Source organism: Aquarana catesbeiana, linkage group LG08 (assembly GCF_042186555.1).
Source record: "Aquarana catesbeiana isolate 2022-GZ linkage group LG08, ASM4218655v1, whole genome shotgun sequence".
Taxonomy (NCBI): Eukaryota; Metazoa; Chordata; class Amphibia; order Anura; family Ranidae; genus Aquarana; species Aquarana catesbeiana.
The window spans coordinates 289,483,670-289,508,480 of NC_133331.1; the positions used below are offsets into that span (position 1 = coordinate 289,483,670).

The 24,811-nt window shown below is 46.1% G+C and overlaps 1 protein-coding gene across 1 annotated transcript; it reads right to left on the bottom strand.

Moving 5' to 3' along the window:
* Positions 1 to 473: 473 nt before the first annotated feature.
* LOC141106788 (uncharacterized) lies at positions 474 to 23,169 on the bottom strand. Its single transcript, XM_073597716.1, has 14 exons — positions 22,827 to 23,169; positions 21,447 to 21,566; positions 21,176 to 21,310; positions 20,966 to 21,089; positions 20,752 to 20,849; positions 20,545 to 20,665; positions 17,268 to 18,420; positions 10,265 to 10,298; positions 9,579 to 9,698; positions 6,063 to 6,194; positions 5,853 to 5,976; positions 5,537 to 5,736; positions 5,278 to 5,419; positions 474 to 4,701 (listed from the first exon to the last, which is right to left on the bottom strand). Exons 2-14 carry the CDS (start codon positions 21,540 to 21,542, stop codon positions 3,347 to 3,349), a joined length of 3,834 nt encoding a protein of 1,277 aa, XP_073453817.1. The 5' UTR covers positions 21,543 to 21,566; positions 22,827 to 23,169; the 3' UTR covers positions 474 to 3,346.
* Positions 23,170 to 24,811: the final 1,642 nt, after the last annotated feature.

Here is a 24,811-nt window from a genome sequence, read left to right on the forward strand (position 1 = left end):
CTGAACTGTATGAATACACTCGACCATCAATATTTCAGAGCCAAGTGTAAAGACCATCCAAAATAATTGAAAGTGGACCTTTACATCTGGCCCACCAGGCCATTTCATGTGGCCCTCGCAACTCTCCTGCAGCTGTGGCACCCTCCTCATCTTGGCCTCCACCTCGTCTCTGCAGTCAGCAGCAGAGAGGAGGACAGACCTTCTCCACCAGATCCTGTGCTTCTCCGTGCAGCTGCAGGAACCTCTTTTTTCTACCTCCCCTAGTCTCAGCATTCAGCAGATTCCGCCAGCCCTGGTCTGGTCCTCCTCCAGACCCTGCACTTTCTGTTTCCCAGTAGCAGCACAAGGTAAAGGTTATGCATTGTGTTGTAAGGCATGGTGGGGGACTCTTGACTTCTAATGATTGGGGGCTCTTGACATGATGTAAGGGGGTTGCAGTGCTCTGGATATCTAGTCTTACAGATACAACCAGCCCTTTGGGGGCAACCATAATGCGGCCCGTGATGAAATGGAGTTCAACACCGCTGGAGTATACCATCACTGAGCTTCTGTTAAAATAGCCATTGTCATTTTCTTATCTTAAATTTTATTAAACATGAGTATCATCATGACAGAAGTAGACAATACATATACAAAGAGATTGCTTGAATCGCATTAAACCAGGTTGTCTCAGCTGTTCCAAAGGAAATGCTCTTATTGGCACTGATCCGTAAATAAAGTCTGGGATTCGGGTGGTCATGGTCCTCAAAGGTCCGAGAGGTCAGAACAGAGAAGAAGATTGTTGGAGACCCATAAAAGGCCCCAGTTTTCCTCCAGAAAAAGAGAGGCAAGAAGCCGGAGAGCCCTTAAAGTGTAGTATGCATCTAAATGTAGTTATTTACTCAATTGAGTTGAAGGATGAAAAGAAGAAATGACTTACATCCGGTGAGGTTGCAGTGACCCAAACAGGTGGAATCAGAAACCTTCTGTGAATGCAGGTGGAGAAAAAATCCTGTCTCCATGCAGGGTGAGATCAGTCACTCTCGACGGGGCAGGGGGTCCCAATTCTGGATCTTCTATAGCTTTATAGTATGGGAGTCATCATGTTCGTCTAACTTGATGACTCCGACCCATACTTAGACACACCAGGAGGGGAGGTTGAGTGGAAGGGGTCTTCAAATGGAGGATCCAGTTACCTGGGAAGGAGAATGAGGCTCTGTGAGGTCTATTTCCCTTGGATAATCTTGCCATTTGACAGTTGAGTGGGCTAGATGGGCCTGGTCTTGACAGTTGGGAGGACCAGATGGGCCTGGTCTTGACAGTTGGGAGGACCAGATGGGCCTGGTCTTGACAGTTGGGAGGACCAGATGGGCCTGGTCTTGACAGTTGGGAGGACCAGATGGGCCTGGTCTTGACAGTTGGGAGGACCAGATGGGCCTGGTCTTGACAGTTGGGAGGACCAGATGGGCCTGGTCTTGACAGTTGGGAGGACCAGATGGACCTGGTCTTGACAGTTGGGAGGACCAGATGGACCTGGTCTTGACAGTTGGGAGGACCAGATGGACCTGGTCTTGACAGTTGGGAGGGCTAGATAGAAAACATATTGTGGTGATCTGAGTGTGGTGTGGGAGTGCAGAGGGGAAGTACTAAATAGAGTTGGAATTGGTGCAAAGGGTAAAGGCAAGGAGGATATGGAAAGCGGGAAAGCCAGGTAAATGGGGGGGGGGGGGGAGAAAAAAGGAGGGGAGATTGAGTGGAAGGGGTCTTCAAATGGAGGATCCAGTTACCTGGGAAGGAGAATGAGGCTCTGTGAGGTCTATTTCCCTTGGATAATCTTGCCATTTGACAGTTGAGTGGGCTAGATGGGCCTGGTCTTGACAGTTGGGAGGACCAGATGGGCCTGGTCTTGACAGTTGGGGAGGGCTAGATGGGCCTGGTCTTGACAGTTGGGAGGGCTAGATAGAAAACATATTGTGGTGATCTGGGTGTGGTGTGTGAGTGCAGAGGGGAAGTACTAAAGAGTTGGAATAGGTGGGAAAGGTAAAGGCAAGGAGGATGTGGAAAGCGGGAAAGGCAGGTATATGGGGGGGGGGGGGGGGAAGAAAAAAGTAGGGAAGGTTGAGTGGAAAGGGTCTTCAAATGGAGGATCCAGCTACCTGGGAAGGAAAATTAGGCTTTGTGAGGTCTATTTCCCTTGGATAATCTTGCCATTTGACAATTGAGTAGGCTACATGAGCCTGTCTTGACAGTTGGGAGGACCAGATGGGCCTGGTCTTGACAGTTGAGAGGACCAGATGGGCCTGGTCTTGACAGTTGAGAGGGCTAGATGGGCCTGGTCTTGACAGTTGAGAGGACCAGATGGGCCTGGTCTTGACAGTTGAGAGGACCAGATGGGCCTGGTCTTGACAGTTGAGAGGACCAGATGGGCCTGGTCTTGACAGTTGAGAGGACCAGATGGGCCTGGTCTTGACAGTTGAGAGGACCAGATGGGCCTGGTCTTGACAGTTGAGAGGACCAGATGGGCCTGGTCTTGACAGTTGAGAGGACCAGATGGGCCTGGTCTTGACAGTTGAGAGGACCAGATGGGCCTGGTCTTGACAGTCGAGAGGACCAGATGGGCCTGGTCTTGACAGTCGAGAGGACCAGATGGGCCTGGTCTTGACAGTCGAGAGGACCAGATGGGCCTGGTCTTGACAGTCGAGAGGACCAGATGGGCCTGGTCTTGACAGTCGAGAGAACCAGATGGGCCTGGTCTTGACAGTCGAGAGAACCAGATGGGCCTGGTCTTGACAGTCGAGAGAACCAGATGGGCCTGGTCTTGACAGTCGAGAGAACCAGATGGGCCTGGTCTTGACAGTCGAGAGAACCAGATGGGCCTGGTCTTGACAGTTGAGAGGACCAGATGGGCCTGGTCTTGACAGTTGAGAGGACCAGATGGGCCTGGTCTTCTTGACATTTGGCCTGGAAGACTCATGGAGACAATGAGGGCAGTATGTTTGGCCTGCATAATTATGGTGCACACCAAGCAACTAGCTTGTCAGAAGAAGAGGTCACCAGGAGAAGCCTACACGCTTTAGTCTAGGTTTCCTTAATGGGCTTGGTCCCCCTTAGGAAACACCTCCTCCACCAGATGGGTTTGTCACCTGTTTGGATTCTCAAGCATATCTGTCCAGCTGTAAATTAGAGATAAAATATTTCCCACACTTGGAAGACCAATATGTTTGCACCCGGGTGGGATGGTTGAGACTAGGCTAGGCATTTTCAGGAAAAACATTTCCTGCAGTCGGGGCAGCAAGCTGGCTTTTCGCTCGAGTGAGATCTCTGATGTGCCGCGAGGTCTGTTCTCCGCACAAAACATGTCCCGCACTCAGAACAGGTATACGGTTTCTCCCCCGTGGGACCTCTGATGTATGGTCAAGTCCGAATTCCGCGCAAAACTTTTTCCACACGCCAAACACCAATGGGGCTTCTCGCCGCTGTGAGTTCTTTGGTGTCTGGCTAGGTCCGACGTACAAATGAAACATTTCCCGCACTCAGGACAGCAATACGGCCTCTCGCCTGTGTGGGACCTCTTGTGCACGACGAGGTCTGACTTTTGTAGGAAACGTTTCCCACACTCTGAACACACATGAGGCTTCTCACCTGTGTGGGTTCTTCGGTGTCTGGCGAGGTCTGATTTATGGACGTAACATTTCCCGCACTCTGGACACCAATGTGGCTTCTCGCCCGTATGGGACCTTCGATGTACAAGAAGATACGATTTACATGCAAAACTTTTCCCGCACTCTAAACACAAATAGGGCTTCTCGCCCGTGTGAAATCTCTGATGCACATCGAGTGCGGCTTTGTTTGCATAACATTTCCCGCACTCGAGACAGGAATGGGGCTTCTCGCCCGTGTGGGATCTTTGATGGACATCAAGGTCTGATTTCCGAGAAAAACATTTCCCGCACTCTAGACACAAAATTGGCTTCTGGTCCCTGTGAGTTCTTTGGTGTCTGGCTAGCTCTGAGGAACAAGAAAAACATTTCCCGCACTCAGAACAAGAAAACGGCTTCTCGCCTGTGTGAGACCTCGTGTGCACGACGAGGTCCGATTTCTGTAGGAAACATTTCCCGCACTCTGGGCAGAAATGAGGCTTCTCACCTGTGTGGGTTTTTGTGTGCCGCGCAAGGGCCGATTTATGGGCATAACGTTTCCCACACTCAGGACACGGAAATAGCTTCTCGCCCGTGTGAGATCTTTGGTGGACAACAAGGTCATATTTATGGGAAAAACTTTTCCCACACTCTGAGCATAAAAATGGCTTCTCGCCAGTGTGAGTCCTCTGATGTCTGACCAAAAGCGATTTCTTAGGAAACTGTTTGCCGCACTCAAAGCATGTATGGGACTTCTTTCCAAAGTTGATGTTTTGCACCGGAAAAGGATTCCCGCCCTCGGAGAAGTAAAAAGGTTTCTGCTCTCTGTCACTTCTCTGGTTGTGAGTAGAAGGTTCCTCAAGACCAAAGGGATCTGGTGATCCATCCATACCATGAGGTCCTGGGGTAGCAGAATGTGATTTAATAAAAGAAGGGTCCTCAGGATTGGTGAAATAAGGTAATCTGCCCACATTCAGAGGTCCAGGATGGATATCTGAAAGAACAAGGTTTCCTCCCCAACAACCTCCTCTGATGCCTTCACAAATGGGAAAATCCTCTGAAGTTTTCATGTTGCTTCCAAGTCCTGAAAAAAAAAAAAAAATTATATATATATTACTGCTGGAGATCAGTGGATTGGTTCCCCTGGATCGAGATTATCATCATTTCCAGATCAGATTTTCCGTAAGGAGATTATCAATGCTGATCCTACGCTCAGTCCAGTTCTTCATCAAATAATCCACTAGAGGTCCCTTGGAAACATTACCAGGTCATTCTTCTATTCATGAGACATGGTAAAAAGGTGATGGAACCGATAAGTATTACCCTTTATAGGTGGGACCAGGAATTATGGGGCCAAACCACCCAATCCTACTGTCCTCCATTACTATCCTATTAACCTAATAAGAAAGGGCTATACACACACACACAAAGATATATAGATGACATTCTCAGTCTTGGCCTACTTCTGGTTCCAGACGTTTCTCTCTTTGACGAAGTCACGAGTCACATGACGAAACGCGTCAGTGTGGGGCCACGTGACGTCATTACGTCCAGAACCTAAAGTGAGCCAAAGTTATACACATAGACCGGGGTTGATGTTATTCCTTTAGGGGGCAATGCTCTACTGTTACAAGTACCATTCTTAGTCTCCACTACCCACCAATGCCGATCTCTACAAGAACGTCCTCCTCTTTAATTGTCACCATCTTGACCATCTCCTCCACAGTCTGCTGATCACCCCTCACATACGTCTCTTCTTCTTCCTCGTGACTCTCAACTTTCGTTTTAGTCATTTCTTTGTTCTGAAGAAGCAAAATGGTGAAATAAATATTTCAAATGAAAAAATAATAATAGAGAAGAATGTTGGCTTGAATGTTAAACAATCATGGCGGTGAGCTGAAGACCTCAACTTCACCTACCAGATGATGGTGAGGGATGGTGTGATCCTCCTGCGTGGAATTCCAAGAATACAGAGGACGGGGACATCTCTCTTGTGGGTTCCAATTACTGAATCCATCTATCTGATGATGGTGAGGGATGGTGTGACCTTTCTGTGTGGAATCCCAGGAATACAGAGGACGGGGACATCTCTCTGGTGGGTTTCCATTACTGGTTCCATCTGTAGGAAACACACACACCGACTGAATACATTGTTTCTATGTGTTTATCAGATGATGGGAGATCTAGGTGGACCCTCCGTACTGCTCTCTCCTTTACAATAAAGTCTCCTCTTACCCGGTGATGTGAGGGGTGGCTGATTGTCCATCATGACGTCCTTGTAGAGATCCTTGTGTCCTTCTAAATACTCCCACTCCTCCATGGAGAAATAGACAGTGACATCCTGACACCTTATAGGAACCTGACACACACAATGATACAGTCACCATCCAGACACATCCCTTGTCTGTTACTGGATAATGTCCCAGAATTCCTGGCACTGCTCACCTCACCCATCAGAAGTTCAATGATCTTGTTGGTGACTTCTAGAATCTTCTTGTCATTTCTTTCAGTTGTCATGGAGAGAGTTGGAGGCACCTTAATGGTCACCTGGCCACCAGACTTCATAGGGGGCACTCTCTGTAATAAAAGAACAACAATGATGTCAAGACACTACCAGAGTTCTTCTTAGGTCTCCAGCAGGATTGTGAAGTCTTCTGACCCTCCCAGAATCCTCCTCACCTCTCCGGTCAGGTCTGTGTTTTATTAATAGAGATAAGAGTGATGTCATGTGACCTCCCAGAATCCTCCTCACCTCTCCGGTCAGGTCTGTGTTTTATTAACCACTTAACAACCGGCCCATAGCCAAATGACGGCTACAGGGCAGTTGCATAACTCTGGGAGGGCGTACTATGACGTCCTCCCAGAATCCCGCTCGGGTGCGCACCCGAACACATCCGTGACCACCGGATCTCACGGATCACGGTAAACAGCTGCTGATAGCGGCCGCTTACCACGTGATCGCTCCGTCAAATGACAGAGCGATCACATGTAAACAAACCGGCGAGATATCCGGTTCCTCTTTCCCCTCTCCGTCCAGTGTGAGTGGAGAGGGGGGAGATCGGTGGCAGCAGCACTGTTCAGTGACAAATCCATCCATCCTCAGCCATGCATACCCATCCACTCTGCATACCCATCCACCCATACTCTGCATACCCATCCACCCATACTCTGCATACCCATCCATCCATCCTCAACATATCTATCCATACTCAGCATACTCATCCATTCATACTCAGCATACCCATCCATACTCAGCATACTCATCCATCCATCCATGCTCACCAATCCATACTCAGCATACTCATCCATCCATCCTCAGCCATCCATCCTCAGTAATACTCATCCATCAATGCTCAGCCATCCCATCCACCCCCATCCATAATTAGCAATAACCATCCATACTCAGCCATACCCAGCCATACTCTGCATACCCATCCATACCCATCCATCCATACTCTGCATACCCATCCATCCATCCATCCTCAACATATCCATCCATACTCAGCATACCCATCCACCCATACTCAGCATACCCATCCACCCATTCTCAGCATACCCATCCACCCATACTCAGCATACCCATCCATCCATCCATACTCAGCCATCCATACTCAGCATACTCATCCATCCATCCATGCTCACCAATCCATACTCAGCATACTCATCCATCCATCCTCAGCCATCCCATCCACCCCCATTCATATTTAGCAATAGCCATCCATACTCAGCCATACCCAGCCATACTCTGCATACGCATCCATTCTCTGCATAGGCAGCCATACTCAGCCGTACCCAGCCGTACCTAGCTGTACCCAGCCATACTCAGCCGTAACCCAGCCGTAACCCAGCCGTAACCCAGCCGTACCCAGCCGTACCCAGCCGTACCCAGCCATACTCAGCCGTACCCAGCCATACTCAGCCGTACCCATACACGGCTCAGCCATCCCCATTCATGCTCATCCATGCCACACCAGTTATCATCCATGCCACTACAGTGCCTCACAAAAGTGTAATAGGTAGTCAAATTAGATTTGAAACTTATGTCCCTAGAACACCTGATGGTGCTCCCTGCATGTTGGTCCTCTCTATGTGGGTAGGTGTGGAAAAAAGTCTCACACATGTGGTATGGCCGTACTCAGGAGGAGTAGGAGAATCTATTTTGGGGTGTAATTTTTGGTATGTGCATGCTGTGTGTTATAAATATTGTGTAAATGGACAATGTTGTGTAAAAAAAAAAAAAAAAAAAAAAAAAAAAACACAAAAAAAATGTGTTTTAATTTTCTTTACACATTTTCCAAAAACATGTAGAAAAAAAATGACATGTTCAAAAGACTCGATATGCCTCATAGATTATATATTGGGTTGCTTTCTTTCCAAAATTGGGTAATTTTTGGGGCGTTTCCATTGTCCTGGTTCTCCAGGGCCTTCAAAAGTGTAAGAGGTAGTCAAGAAATGATATGTGTAATTTATGCCCCTAGAACGCCTGACGGTGCTCCTTGCATGTTGGGCCTCTGTATGTGGCCAGGCTGTGTAAAAGTCTCACACATGTGGTATCACCGTAATCAGGAGGAGCAGCAGAATGTGTTTTGGGGTGTAATTTGTGGTATGCATATGCTGTGTGTAAGAAATAACTTGCTAATATAACAATTTTGTGAAAAATCTTGATTTTGCAAAGAATTGTGGGAAAAAATTACAACTTCAAAAAACTCACCATGCCTCTTTCTGAATGTCTACTTTCCAAAAAGGGGTCATTTGGGGTGTATTTGTACTTTCCTGGCACCATAGCTTGTGGACTCTATAACTTTCACAAAGACCAAATAATATACACCGATTTGGGTTATTTTTACCAAAGATATGTAGCAGTATAAATTTTGGCCAAAATATATGAAGAAAAGTTACTAATTTGCAAAATTTTATAACAGAAATGAAGAAAAATCCTTTTTTTTTTTTTTTTTTACAGAATTTTCGGTCTTTTTTCTTTTATAGCGCAAAAAATAAAAAAACCCAGTGGTGATTAAATACCACCAAAAGAAAGCTCTATTTGTGTGAAAAAAAGGACAAAAATTTCATATGGGTACAGTGTTGCATGACTGAGTAATTGTCATTCAAAATGTGAGAGCACCGAAAGCTGAAAATTGGTCAGGTTAGGAAGGGGGTTTAAGTGCCCAGTGGTCAAGTGGTTTTAATAGAGATAAGAGTGATGTCCTGTGACCTCCCAGAATCCTCCTCACCTCTCCGGTCAGGTCTGTGTTTTATTAATAGAGATAAGAGTGATGTCATGTGACCTCCCAGAATCCTCCGCACCTCTCCGGTCAGGTCTGTGTTTTATTAATAGAGATAAGAGTGATGTCATGTGACCTCCCAGAATCCTCCTCACCTCTCCGGTCAGGTCTGTGCTTTATTAATAGAGATAAGAGTGATGTCATGTGACCTCCCAGAATCCTCCTCACCTCTCCGGTCAGGTCTGTGTTTTATTAATAGAGATAAGAGTGATGTCATGTGACCTCCCAGAATCCTCCTCACCTCTCCGGTCAGGTCTGTGTTTTATTAATAGAGATAAGAGTGATGTCATGTGACCTCCCAGAATCCTCCTCACCTCTCCGGTCAGGTCTGTGTTTTATTAATAGAGATAAGAGTAATGTCATGTGACCTCCCAGAATCCTCCTCACCTCTCCGGTCAGGTCTGTGTTTTATTAATAGAGATAAGAGTGATGTCATGTGACCTCCCAGAATCCTCCTCACCTCTCCGGTCAGGTCTGGGTTTTATTAATAGAGATAAGAGTAATGTCATGTGACCTCCCAGAATCCTCCTCACCTCTCCGGTCAGGTCTGTGTTTTATTAATAGAGATAAGAGTAATGTCATGTGACCTCCCAGAATCCTCCTCACCTCTCCGGTCAGGTCTGGGTTTTATTAATAGAGATAAGAGTGATGTCATGTGACCTCCCAGAATCCTCCTCACCTCTCCGGTCAGCAGGTAGATGATCTCCAGGGTGAGGTCTAATATCTTCTCAGTCATGCCACTCTGGTCTTCCTCCATCCTCACTGAGGTGGTTATTGGATCTATCGAGAACGTTCCTCTCTGTAGACAGGTAATTAGGCGGCAAAATTGAGAATTGTCTGGCCTCTCCAATGCATTAGGATGGGGATATATCATGTGTCGCCCAGTCAACTTACTGGTGATCTGGTGGTCGTCTTGTACCCAACTTTCAGAGATAGAAAAGAGGGGCCTCTTTAGCAGGGGTACATTTTACCTAAATATGACCCTGCCACACAACCCAGTTCATGTCTATTTCCACTGTAGACCCTTGAGGTGACCAACCTCCATCGTGCTTTACCAGACGGTTATAAAATGGCAATCATACATGTGGGGGATATTATTACTTTTCCTCCATAGTAGAGTAGAGGAAACTCAATGGGGCGAATATCTATATATAGAGTTTTACATTACATTTCTCACCGATAACAGTGATCAATAGCTCGTTATTTATTAGGGATCGGATTCTATAGAGGTGCATGCTAAAACGTAAAAAAAAATAAAATTATTCTATATTTACAAGCATTTTCATGTGTGTAACATCAAGTACTGGACAACAAAGGAACATTCAGGGGGTTACTGGTTATAAATATAAAATAAGATCTTATTACCTCCTCTGCTGCCAGTTCCAGCAATGTCTCCGCTCTACTTCCCTCCCAACTCGACTCTTACTTCCTATTTATACCTGACATCACTTCCTGTCCGTACCTGACATCACTTCCTGTCTTCCATAGAGACTTCCTGTCTGGGTAGAAGTGAGATCACCACCTTGTGGAGCTCAGTGGAACTGCAGCCTCGAAAAATTGGTACTAACTTAAAAATAAAGACTAAAATATAATAATTAAAAAAAAAAATATATCAGTACTATACTTCATGCCTTCTAAGTTTTTGTATTACAAATGTTGTATAATATATGCATCAACTTCAAATGATTTGTATTTGTTTGATACAATAAATAAAAATTATTGTTGGAAAAAAAAAAAAAAAAAGGACTGCAAAATAAATAATAAAAAAAAGCCTAAATTACTATAGAAATAAAAACAATTGAATACTGTGATACTTTTTGTATTTGCACTAACATCGAAAAGTTTGTAGTAATTTGAAACTGAAGAATAAAATATGAAAAGATAAAAACATAAAAATTACCAAAAAAACACTGAAAATAAATTTAAAAAATGACAAAAAAAGACATGAAATTAAAAAAAATGATTAAAAATAAAAAAACAATGCAGTACCACCCATGATACTTTTTTTATTTGCACTTACATCCAAATTTAATAGTAAATTGATGCAAATTGCCATTAGGTGTCAGGAAGGAATTTCTTCCCTGTTAGAAGGGCAACTTCTCCGTAACTGTAAACACTTGCAGACTGACTGTTGGGGAATCTACCCAACCCGACCCCCATGACTCCCCACCTTTCATTGGTTGTCGGCTTCACAGCTGACCGCCTCCTAGCAACCAGTGATTTTGACAGTGGCTAGAGCCTGAAGGAGAAGCTGAGACACTTGTTCCCCACTGGGTTCTACAAGACCGTATATTGGCTATGGATCCACCCACTGCCTACTGTCAATCACAAGGTGAGCGAACCTCGTGGAGTAGTGTCTCAGCTTACCCACAAGGTTCCACTCACCCTGCCAGCTCCATAGCTCTTCCACGCTACACTATTTGTGTGACATCTGCATCGGCGGTGGGATCTCTGGTGTCAGAAATCCTCCTCTCACAGTGTTTGCTCCAAATTTTGGTCTGTTGCCTGCACCAATATTTGTCATGTAGAAGCACAATGGAATACTAAAGAGTGTCGTAGACTATGAATTCCCATGAATAAATGTGAATAATGATCTAGACCTGATTACTTACACCCATGGGTCCTCAGAGAGCTTAGCAAAGCTATGTCATGTCTTTTAACTTTAGGAGGCTCTGTAAGGACAGGCAGGGGTACCAGACTGGTATAAAGCAAATGTGGTGTCTACATTTAATAGTAAAATGTTTCACTTTGTCATTAGGTGTCAGGAAGTTCACACTACAGCGACTTGGGGTCCGACTTGCCAGACCTCAAGTCACTGGACATAAGAAATTCCATTATAGGTAATGAGAGCCGTCTTAATGTACACTACTGAAGTGACTCCGACTTCAGAAAAGGTTCCTGTACTACTTTAAGGCGACTTCTAGGCGACTTGTACCCATAGATTTCAATGGAAGTCGCCTCCAAGTTGGATCCTCATCTATAGTGAAGCAACTTTACAGGAAAAAGAAAATAATTTACCCAGGAAGAGAACAGGAACAATTATGTCACAAGAGCTGATTAGCTCTGATTGGCCACAGGCAAAGTCACCTGTCCTGGGGGCGACTTGAAGTCACGTTGTAAGTCGCTCAAAGTCGCCTTGCAAAGTTGCGCTGTAAGTCAGGTTGCCCCTGTGTGAACCGAGCCGAGGGAACTTCTACCCTGTTAGAGGCAACTCCACCGCAACTGTAGACACTTGCAGACTAACTCTTGGGGAACCTACCATGCCCTCAACTTTTTGTGTTTGAAGCCTGCACAGGCTTCAAGCAACTATAAGCTGATCTCTTGGCTTGCCCTGTCCCCACGTTCCCCTCTAGCTGATCACTTGAATTACAAAAAAGTGCCCCGTTTACTCACCTAAATCTGCGGTCACGTGATGCTCCAGTCCTGAGTCTTCCCTCTCTAGTTCTATTTACAGGGGGTGGGGTCCTTGTTTGGGCATCCACATCACTGCCTGCTTAATATGGACACTTACTATTGGCTTTCCAGTGGTGGGGTCCTCCCAGGATGCAGAAGAGGAGGCTTCAGCTGTGATGTAAGCACAAGGGGACTGTTTGGGGTTGGGGCGGCGCTGGCACACCTACAGTGCTCGACACCCAGGAATGGCATCGGTGAGGGTCTTTATTTCACTGCCCCACCTAGCTGGGGGAAACCTTTGTACACAGCTGGAGTGCCATTAAGTTGACCACTATCTACAGTGTAAGACTACCATTCTCAGCCAGGGTTTCCATGGAACCCTAGGGTTTCCTCCAGAGGTCGCCAGAGTTTCTTTGAGCTGTGGCTAATTGACCTCCAATTTGATGGTGCTTGGATAGTTCGGGGGTCAACGCCAATTGTTGGATCCAGCTGCATGATACCAATGATCTTTTAGCTCTCTGTAAGGATGGCATTGTGGCCATCACTGTAAGGGGGCATTTTTTTTGATTGGCCACCAATATTTAGTATTTTTTCCCACTTGCCCCCCCCCCAATGAATTGGTTTTAGTAGGAGTTCCCAGAGGCTTGAAAATTATTTCAAGGGTTCCTCTATGGTAAAAAGGTTGGGAAAGGTTGGTGTAGAGATTTTTGTGGCATTACATTTCTAAGGATGTAAGGTACAGTATTTTATTTCTTTTCAGACTTTGCTTTAGTGATTCTCAACTAGGGTTCCTCCAGAGGTTGCTAGGGGTTCCTTCAGCATTGGGCAATTTCTGCCTCTCGGATAAGTTCTCACTGACACCATTGATCTTTTTAACTATCTGTAAGGAGGTACGTCCTCCCAATGACCCCAAGTGTAAGGACCATTTTTCCCACTGACCATCACACTAATGTATCATGAGTTGTAGATTTCTTTTTTTTAGCAGGCGTTCCCTGAGACCGGACAACTATTTCAAGGGTTCCTCTGTGTTGAAAAGGTTGAGAAAGGCTGCTCTACTCAGTGAACATACACTCACCGGACACTTTTTTAGCTACACCTTGCTAGTACCGGGTTGGACCCACTTTTGCCCTCAGAACTGCCTTAATTGGCATAGATTCAACGAGGTGTTGGAAACATTCCTCAGAGATTTTGCCCCATAGTGACATGACATCACGCAGTTGCTGCAGATTTGTCGGCTACACATTCATGATGCCAATCTTCCGTTCCACATCTAAAAGGCGCTCTATTGGATGAGATGTGGTGAGTGTGGAGGCCATTGGAGTACAGGGACCTCATTGTCCAGTGGTGAGATGATTGGAGCTTTGTGACATGGAGCATTATCCTGCTGGAAGGAGCCATCAGAAGATGGGGACACTGTAGTCATAAAGGGATGGACATGGTCAGCAACAATACTCAGGTAGGCCATGGTGTTTAAACCATGCTCAATTGGTACTAAGGGGCTCAAAGTGTGCCAAGAAAATATCCCCCACACCATTACACCCCCACCACCAGCCTGAACCGGTGATACAAGGCAGGATGGATCCATGCGCCAAATTCTGACCTCACCATCTGAATGTTGCAGCTGAAATCCAGACTCATCAGACCAGGCAACATTTTTCTAATCTTCTATTGTCCAATTTTGGTGATCCTGTGCCAATTGTAGCCTCAGTTTCCTGTTTTTAGCCGACAGGAGTGGCCCCCGGTGTGGTCTTCTGCTGCTGTAACCCATCTGCTTCAAGGCTGGATGTGTTGCTTGTTCAGAGATGGTATTCTGCATACCTTGGATGTAACAAGTGGTTATTTGAGTTACTGTTGCCTTTCTATCATCTGGAACCAGTCTGCCCATTCTCCTCTGACCTCAACAAGGCATTTTCCTCCACACAACCGCCGCTCACTGGATATTTTCTCTTTTTGCCACCATTCTCTGTAAACCTGGGAGATGGTTGTGTGTGAAAATCCCAGAAATACTCAGACCAGCCCGTCCGCCACCAACAATCATGCCACGTTTAAAGTCACCTAAATCCTCTTTCTTCCCCATTCTGATGCTTGGTTTGAAACTCTGCAAATTGTCTTCACCACGTCTATATGGCTAAATGCATTGAGTTGCTGCCACGTGATTGGCTGATTAGCAATTTGCGTTAACAAGCAATGGAACAGGTGTACCTAAAAAAAGTGGCCGGTGAGTTCATATGTGACATAACAATGAAAAATACGAACTTCAGCATTTTGTGGAATGAAGAGGGGCAGTATCAGATTACGGGAAGATAACAAAGTTCTGTTGTGAATTTGTCGCACCATGAACATTTCTTTAGTGCTTTCCACCCAGTCTCATAGGTTGAGATCCAGGGTGCCTCCCTTTGGTGTTCCTATACCCAGTCAAAATATTTTGGAAGAATTTCCAAATATGTGGGGTTTTCTGCTGCAAGAATAGAGGGACCACCACTCTCCCGACCATCCTGTGCTACATAGAAGTAAGGAGCGGCCTCAGCCTACACATCTCTGTGAAACCATGCCCTCCCCAACGCGTTTCGCCCTCGCTGACCAGAGCTTAGTCATAGGGTCCTATGGTGTAGCATGGGCTGGTCAAAAGAGCAGCGGTCCCTCTATTCATGCAGAAGTTACCCTCTGGGTTGTTATACAGACATGCCCACTTTCTTGTGGTTCTAGGTAAGAGGTTCCCACTTCGTTTTGAGCAGTGCTGCAAGCATTCTTTTCTGCTGCAATGTTGATAATCTGCCATCGCTCCATGATGATTTTCTACGTCGTCCTGTCAAAAAATGTTTATCCCAACAATATTACTATTTACAGTATCTTACTGGAGTCTTTATCATACATCTGATGTACAGCAATGGGTGAGGTTGTATTTGCCCCTTCATTATACCCCTCACTCAGGGCAAGGGTTGACCAATAATGTGAGGTCTTCTCTGAGGGTTATTATTATACAGGTTTTATATAGCGCCAACCATTTGAGCAGAGCTTTACAATATAAAGGGGGGACAGTACAGTTACGATACAATCCAATACAAGAGGGCCTGCTCATGAGAGCTTACAATCTAAATGAATAGGGTAAATGAGACAAAAAAAGTGATAACTGTGAGCGGATGGAGAAAATAAAATTCCAGTTGTTAGGTGGTGTCGGGATAGGTTTCCATGCAGAGTTGAGTTTTCTGGAATTACCTAAAAAGGTGGATATAGTAGGAGATAGCCAGACTGATTGGGTAGGGGGTTCCAGGAGGATGGAAGAGGTTCTGGAGAAGTCCTCGGGTTGAGCATGAGAGGAGGCGATAATTGTGAGTTGATAGGGAAAGTCAAATTCCAGTTGTTAGGTGGGTGGTGGAATAGGTTCCCTGCAGAGGTGAGTTTTCAGGGATCAGCTAAAGATGGACATAGTGGGTGATGGCCAGACAGTTTGGGGTAGGAAGTTCTAGAGGAAGGGAGAGGCTCTGGAGAAGTCCTAGAGGTGAGCGCGGGAGGAGGGGATAAGGGATCTAGAGAGCAGGAGGTCATTGGAGGATCAGAGAGGTTGGTTTGGGTGATATTTCGAGATGAGGTTGGTGATATAGCTTGGGGCAGAGTTGTGTACGGTTTTGTATGTTGTTGTTGGTGTTCTGAATTGTATTCATTGGGTGATTGAAAAGCAATGTAGGGATTGGCAGGGAGGAGTGGAGGACACTGAATGGAGGCCAGTGAAGGGATTGGCAGAGAGGGGTAGAGGACAATGAATAGAAGCCAATGGAGGGATTGGCACAGAAGGGTAGAGGACACTGAATGAAGACCGGTGGAGGGATTGTCAAAGAGGGATGGAGGACAATGAATGGAGGCCAGTGGAGGGATTGGCAGAGAGGGGTGGAGGACACTGAATGGAGGCCAGTGGAGGGATTGGCAGAGAGGGGTGGAGGACTCTGAATGGAGGCCAGTGGAGGGATTGGCAGAGAGGGGTGGAGGACACTGAATGAAGGCCAGTGGAGGGATTGGCAGAGAGGGGTGGAGGACACTGAATGAAGGCCAGTGGAGGGATTGGCAGAGAGGGGTGGAGGACACTGAATGAAGGCCAGTGGAGGGATTGGCAGAGAGGGGTGGAGGACACTGAATGAAGGCCGGTGGAGGGATTGTCAAAGAGGGATGGAGGACAATGAATGGAGGCCAGTGGAGGGATTGGCAGAGAGGGGTGGAGGACACTGAATGAAGGCCAGTGGAGGGATTGGCAGAGAGGGGTGGAGGACACTGAATGGAAGCCAGTGGAGGGATTGGCAGAGAGGGGTGGAGGACACTGAATGGAGGCCAGTGGAGGGATTGGCAGAGAGGGGTGGAGGACACTGAATGAAGGCCAGTGGAGGGATTGGCAGAGAGGGGTGGAGGACACTGAATGGAGGCCAGTGGAGGGATTGGCAGAGAGGGGTGGAGGACACTGAATGGAAGCCAGTGGAGGGATTGGCAGAGAGGGGTGGAGGACACTGAATGGAGGCCAGTGGAGGGATTGGCAGAGAGGGGTGGAGGACACTGAATGGAGGCCAGTGGAGGGATTGGCAGAGAGGGGTGGAGGACACTGAATGGAAATCAGTGGAGGGATTGGCAGAGAGGGGTGGAGGACACTGAATGGAAGCCAGTGAAGGGATTGGCAGAGAAAAGTGGTGGACACTGAACAGTTGGTAAGGTGGAGGAGTCTGGCATCAGCATTCATGATAGACTGAATGGGGGATGGTTGGTGCAAATATAAGTCAATGAGAAGGGAGTTGTAATAGTGGAGCCGAGAGATAACCAAGTGAACTTGTAGCTTGGTGAGTTGGCCTAACAACCAGGCACTTTTAGCAGAGTTCAGAAAAGTCAGTTTTGATTTCCCTCAGAACCTTTTAATGACCTTAACTGTTCTTTAGAAACATTTCCCACACTATGACTAGGCCAGTCACCCGTGTGGATTCCCCATTCGCCTATTTACGTGTTTTTAGCCATGTGAGTTCTCCGATGTCTGGCGAGCATGACTTTCCGAGTAAAAAATTTCCCGCACACTAGGCAAGAAACTGGCTTCTCGACTTTGTGAGTTTTTTCATGTGCAGCGAGGTCTGACTTGCGCGTAAAACCTTTCCCACACTGGGGGCAAGAATGAGGCTTCTCTCCCGTGTGATATCTCAGATGTACACCGAGGTGACACTTGCGTACAAAACGTTTTCCGCACTCCGGGCAGGAATACGGCTTCTCCCCCGTGTGGTACCTCTCATGCACAACCAGTTCTGATTTACGGACAAAACATTTCCCACACTCCGAACAGGCATGAAGCTTCTCGCCCGTGTGAAATCTCAGGTGTCTGACAAGGTAGGTCCTTAGTAAAAAAGTTTTCCCGCACACGGAACAAGTATGGGACTCCCCTAAGTGACGCCTCTGATGCTCGACAAGGTTGCCTTTAAAGGAGAAACTCTTCCCGCACTCCGAGCAAGAGAAAGGTTTCTCTCCGGTGTGAACTCTCTGGTGATCGACCAGCTGAGCTTTCGATAAATAGCCCTTCCCGCACACGGAGCACGGATAGGGCTTCTCTGTCATGTGGTATCTCATGTGGGCGTTGAGACGTGACTTCAGACAAAACCATTTCCCGCAATCGGGGCAGGAGTATAAATTATCCTCTTCGTATCCAGCGTTGGACTCCCCTTTGTTAGAGGGATCTGGGGATTCGGCCTCAACATTTTCTCTCTGTGGATCTTGTGCATTGCCTTCACCTCTATTTTTACAACTGGGAGATAAACTTTGATGATCTTCTGAGGATCTTTGATGATCTACCGAGGATCTTTGATGATCTACCGAGGATCTTTGTTGATCTACCGAGGATCTTGGATGATCTACCGAGGATCTTGGATGATCTACCGAGGATCTTGGATGATCTACCGAGGATCTTGGATGATCTACCGAGGATCTTGGATGATCTACCGAGGATCTTGGATGATCTACCGAGGATCTTTGATGATCTACTGAGGATCTTTGATGATCTACTGAGGATCTTTGATGATCTGAAGATCTTTGATGATCTCCTGAGGATCTTTGATGATTTTCTAAGGATCTTTGATGACCTTCTGAGGAAACTTTGAGGTCTTTTCCACATCCTGGATAAAAATGATATAAAAAATATTATTGTAGATGAAAGGTTGGCTTTAGGCAAACCAAGGCCAGACTTAATGCTGACCCTATGTCCAAGTCACTCTTCCCGTAAAGTGAACTTCTAAATGGGTCATCTGGGCTTCGTAAGTGTTCCTTTAGCCATGGCAGTGGAGTCACTAGGGCTTGTGCCACCTGGTGTGGTAAAACATGGTGTCACCCCCTTATATCAGAGTTCTCCTTTACACCAGAGTCTACAGAATGAGGACATTGATGTAAGGGGGAAACTTTATTTTAGTGTCCCCCCCTTACCCAAGGGTCTCCACTCTGCACCATGCGGCTTGGTATAGCGCGATTTTAAAAAAAGGGTCGAGACTTCTTTCCCTGCATTTCTTGCAGGTAGGGCAGCGCATTCTTACATCAGTTTCCCCTTCGCATCACAGTCACTCCCTACACATTACTGCCCTCAGCCCCCCCCCCCCATTAATGTCTCCTCCTCATTAATATCCTAAAAAACCCTATTACTGTCCTTAGCCTCCCATCACTGTTCTAAGTCCCTATCCCCCCCATTACTGTCCTTAGCCCCCAGTACTGCCTTCTGACCCTCCCTCCCTACCTAATGTCCTCATTAATGTCCTGGGCCCCCCCCCCCCATTACTGTCCTAAAACCGCCCATTACTGTCCTTACCCACTCCCTGTTCTTAGCCACCCCGCCATTAATGTCATGTGTCCCCCAGTTATTGTCCTCAGCCCCTCCATTACTGTCCTCCTCTCGCTCCCCCCCATTAATGTCCTCACTCCCCCCCCCTTCCATTAATGCCCTTAGCCCCCATCCATTAATGTCCTCAGCCCCCCTCCATTCATTTCCTAAGCCCCCCCTCCATTATTGTCTTCAGCTCCCCCTCCATTATTGTCTTCAGCCCCCCGTCATTAATGTCTTTAGCTCTCCCCTCTATTAATGTCCTCAGCCCCCATCCATTAATGTACTCAGCCCCCCCTCCATTAATGTCCTCAGCCCCCCTCCATTAATGTCCTAAGCCCCCCTGCATTAATTAATGTCTTCAGCTCACCTTGCATTATTGTCTTCAGCCCCCCCCCGCCATTAATGTCTTCAGCCCCCCCTTCCATTAATGTCCTCAGCCCCCCACCATTAATGTCCTAAGCCCTCCCTCTATCAATGTCCTAAGCCCCCCCCCCCCCGCCAACAGTGTCTTCAGCTCCCCCATCCATTAATGTCCTCAGCCCCCCCCCTCTTCCATTAATGTCCTCAGCTCCCCCATCCATTAACGTCCTCAGCCCCCCCCCTCTTCCATTAATGTCCTCAGCTCCCCCATCCATTAATGTCCTCAGCCCCCCTTCCATTAATATTTTCAGCCCCACCTTCCATTAATGTCCTCAGCCCCCCACCATTAATGTCCTCAGCCCCCCGCTTGCATTAATGTCCTCAGGTCCTCCCCCATTGTCTTCAGCCCCCCTCCATTAATGTCCTCAGCTCCTCCCCCATTAATGTCTTCAGCCCCCCTCCATTAATGTCCTCAGCTTCCCCCATTAATGTCTTTGGCCCCCCTCCATTAATGTTCTCAGCTCCCCCAATTAAAGTCCTCAGCCCCTCCATTAAAATCTTCAGCCCCTCCCCCCTCCATTAATGTCCTCAGTTCCCCCCATGGATGTCTTCCACCCCCCTCCATTAATGTTCTCGGCCACCCTCCATTAATGTCCATAGCCCCTCCCCCATTTATATCCTCAGCTCCCCCACCCACATCACCCCCTCATTGCCTCCTCCTCCTGTCCTTGCCTTGCACAGTAGGTCTGGACAGAGGGCTGGGTGATACAAGCTGCAAGCTGGTGGTTGGTTGCTAGGACTGTCCTACATGTTAACAACCAATCACCTGCTTGTTAACTCGGGCAGCCCCCACCCGCCATCTAAAGCCCGCAGCCCGTCATGATACCGGGTGTAACAGGGAAGCTGCCCGGGCCCCCTGGAACAGGGGCGGGGTCGCAATTGCGACCCCTGATGTTACGCCAGTGGAGTCACCCTTCTGACGGGTGTAACATAGGTGCAGTCTGCACCCCCATAGCGACACCACTGAGCCATGGCTTCAGAGGGAACCAATATAAAGCCTGAGACTCACCTGTCTGGATCTCTGTAGGAATGTCCTCCTCCTTAATTGTCACCTTCACTGTATCCTTCTCTGTTGGCTGCTCTTCTTCTTCCTCCTTAACCTCAACTTTAATATGAATCTGTTCTTCACCCTAAACCAACAGAATGACAGAAAACGAAAAGTGCTGTACAGGTATATACAGGTGGCAAGTCACTTTTTTTGGACCAAGACATTGACCTGACAATGTTGAGCATAGGTGTGATCCTCCTGTGTGGAATCCCGGGAATACAGAGGGTGGGGACATCTCTCTGGTAGGTTCCCATTACTGGATCCATCTGTAGGAAACACACACACTGACTGAATACATTGTTTCTATGTGTTTATCAGATGATGGGGGATCTAGGTGGACCCTCCGTACTGCTCTCTCCTTTACAATAAAGTCTCCTCTTACCCGGTGATGTGAGGGGCGGCTGATTGTCCATCATGACGTCCTTGTAGAGATCCTTGTGTCCTTCTAAATACTCCCACTCCTCCATGGAGAAATAGACAGTGACATCCTGACACCTTATAGGAACCTGACACACACAATGATACAGTCACCATCCAGACACATCCCTTGTCTGTTACTGGATAATGTCCCAGAATTCTCGGCACCGCTCACCTCTCCTGTCAGCAGCTCCATCATCTTCTTAATGACCTTAAGAATCTTCTTCTCATTGTTTCTCTTAAGTATCAAGGATCGAGGTGGAGGCACTGTAAAGTTTAGTTGGTCTTCATCTTTCAAAGGAGGAAAACTCTACATAGAAAAAGCAATGTGAGATAAGACGTATGTCATATGATCTCCCAGAATGCTCCTCACCTCTCCGGTCAGGTCTGTGTTTTATTAATAGAGATAAGAGTGATGTCATGTGACCTCCCAGAATCCTCCTCACCTCTCCGGTCAGCAGGCAGATGATCTCCAGGGTGAAGTTTAATATCTTCTTTGTCATGTGACTTCGGGCCTCCTCCATCCTCTTTGAGGTGGTCATGTGATCTATGCAGAATGCTCCTCTCTGTAAATGGATACCAAGCTAAAGATAAACAAGAACCTTCACAGACACATGGGCTAGCCTGAAGAAGAGGCTTTGAAACGCCTTCAATGTTACAGAACAAGTCCAGTTGAATGTGATTGACTACTACTAGATATACCATGACCTAGATACAAGAGAACCTTCATGGACACAAGGGCTCAGCTAGAAATAGTGGCTTTCAGAAGCTACAAAATGTCTTCAACATTACAGAACAAGTCCAGTTAAATGTGATTGACTACTACTAGATATACCATGACCTGGATACAAGAGAACCTTCATGGACACATTGGTTTGGCCTAAAGAAGAGGCTTGGAGAGGCTTTGAAACATCTTCAATGTTACAAAACAAGTCCACTTGACTGTGATTGACTACTACTAGATATACCATGACCTGGATACCAAAGAACCTTCATGGACACATTGGTTTGGCCTAATGAAGAGGCTTGGAGAGGCTTTGAAACATCTTCAATGTTACAAAACAAGTCCACTTGAATGTAATTGACTACTACTAGATATACCATGACCTGGATACAAGAGAACCTTCATGGACACGTGGGCTTGGTCTGTGGAAGAGGCTTGGAGAGGCTTTGAAACATCTTCAATGTTACAAATCAAGTCCACTTGAATGTGATTGACTACTACTAGATATATCATGACCTAGATACATGAGAACCTTCATGGACACAAGGGCTTAGCCTGAAGATGTGGCTTTCAGAAACTATGTCTATGTCAACATTACAGAACAAGTCTAGATGAATGTGACCAACTACGACTAGCTATACCATGACCAGGAAACACGAGAACCTGTCCACTTCTCAAACAGATCCTTTATACCCGGGTGCGTCCGGGTGACATAATATCGAAAGAGATAAACGCTTTTTCTATAGTGAAAGGTGAACTTTAGATTTGGCTTTAACCCTAAGCAGGAATCAACACGTTTCGAAAATAACATTTTGGAGTGAACCTCTGCAGTTGTGAAACTAAGACATTGGAAAAATGACTGAAAATTTGGATTTTTCTAAATTTTTTTCATCTTTCTTCCCTAAACTTTTTTATATGTCTCCTTCTTTCAAACAAAAGCCTCACCTGCCCCCTCAGAAAAATTGTGTACGCTATGTACACAGAGTAAAAAAAAATATTTTTCTCAAAAATTAAAAATCTTAACACAAAAATGTTTTCCCTATAGAGGTACCTAAAAGGGTTACTATACATTTATAACGATACACCTATACACATCACTTACTACCCTCCTCTGCTGCCAGTTCCAGTAATGTCTCCTCTCTACTTCCTCCCAACTCACCTCTCACCCGGATTTTCCCTCTCTGTATCATAGAGACTTTCTGTAGGCGGCTTCCCTTGGTATAAGGGAGATCAGCACTTTGTGGAACCCAGGGGAACTGCAGACGGAGACATTTTTCACGGGACAAACAAATTTATAAGAAATATGGAGGAGCTCAGCTACGAAGGAAAAAATAATTGAACCTCGATTTTTCAGAAGGAGCGAATCTCTTGCTGCAAGGGGTAGTGCAACCAGATTACCAATACTATTACCCAGGGCTTTTTTTCCCTCAGAGAATAGGTGCAGGTACTCCCCCCTTCCCTTTTATGGATCACTGGCAATAATGCGAAGAGAGGACTCATTGGAAAAGACCCTGATGCTGGGAAACATGGAAGGAAAAAAGGAGAAGAGGATGACAGAAAACAAGAAAGATAGAGAGCATCATCGAAACAATTGAGTAGAATTGATAATGTTGATATATATATATATATATATATATATATATAGCGACCGTTACAAGAATTGATAATATGCTTGTAACTTTGTTTACTTTCCCTAGATGTTCTCCTTTTTCTTTGTTTGAATTCCTCGAAAATCGAAACTGTTGGATATGTGAAGACACAACTACTGATAAGAACCCAGAACGCTGCTCAAAATAGGTCTTCGTACCAAAATCTGAACTGACCAGATGACCAGTGCTGAAATCTATTTTTTTTCCATTCACATGATGTAACCACCCATTTAACTGTTCACTTGCTACTAAGAAGATATGAATGCTAATTGGACTAAACTATACGATCACACCTATAACAACGCCTAGAACGTATGCATATTCATATGTATAAATTGTTAAACTTGATGTTTTTAAATCAGAGACACTTCCTTCTACGTTTGTCCTGGTAGTGCTGAATATCGGTGTGTGTGTTGTGTCTCTCCACTGCAGTGTCTATAACAAAGCACCTTTTTATCTTATCTTAAGATCTGGGCTCACTATCTCATCATCTAAATGTCTTATTTGAAGACCCCTAAATCGGAATTAACACAATGAACATGAAGTTACGCAAGCTCTGGGAGGCAGTGAAGGACAGAAAAGCTCATGGTCCATGAGGTCACCAAGAGAACTGACAGCGGAATGTTAACAAAAGGGTGGGGATAGTGTAAAACAAAATTGTGGGTCCTCTCCTTCAGGTCTGGTATAGATTTCAAGGGGGATCCCAGACACACAAAAAGAGAAAAAAAACAGCATGGAGTCCCCCCAAATTCTATACCGGACACTTTTGGTGTGGTATGGATTTTAAGGGCAAAACCCCATGTAAACCCTTAAGAAAAAAATGCGTGGGGTCTCCACCAAAATCCACACCAAACCCGATATCTGAACATACAGCTTGGTTGGCATGCACTCAGTCTTCAAACTATACCAGGCCACATGCCCTCAACATGGGGAGGGTAACATGCTAGGGGGGACCTCCAAGGAAAACACCTACTCATATTAATAAAGACAGGGGCCTCATCTCCACAACCTTGGCCCGGTGGTGGCCTGGGTTTGTGGTCAAGGGGGTTTGTTGGAATCTGGAAGCTTCCTTTAAAAATAAGGGGACCCACAGATGCTGGCCTTCTCCCTATGTAAATGAGTAAGAAGTACATAGTATCATGCGTGGGTTGAGCACCTCCCTGTGTTTTTTCATTTGAATAATATTTCTACACATGAGGCATAGATTGAAGTTTCGAAAATTTCAAGCATTCTGATTAATAGGACCAATTGTCTTGGTCTTTGCCTAGTAGCCAAAGTGCACTAACTTATATTAGTGCATGGACTTGTTTATCAGTGTTTTGACCCCTGGAAGACTTCCATCCTCCCATCATCCCTCATTCCAGCATGTGAAAGATTAACAGCTACAGGAGCCCAAACACCATCATTTCCATATTTACATGGAGAGCTACATCTGTGA

Coding starts and splice junctions, on each gene's coding strand:
- LOC141106788 (XM_073597716.1), bottom strand. CDS start 21,542: ATGACCACCTCAAAGAGGATGGAGGAGGCCCGAAGTCACATGACAAAG. Junction 20,850..20,965: donor GCCGCCCCTCACATCACCGG/GTAAGAGGAGAC, acceptor TGTTTCCTACAG/ATGGATCCAGTAATGGGAAC. Junction 5,977..6,062: donor TTGAACTTCTGATGGGTGAG/GTGAGCAGTGCC, acceptor TGTGTGTGTCAG/GTTCCTATAAGGTGTCAGGA.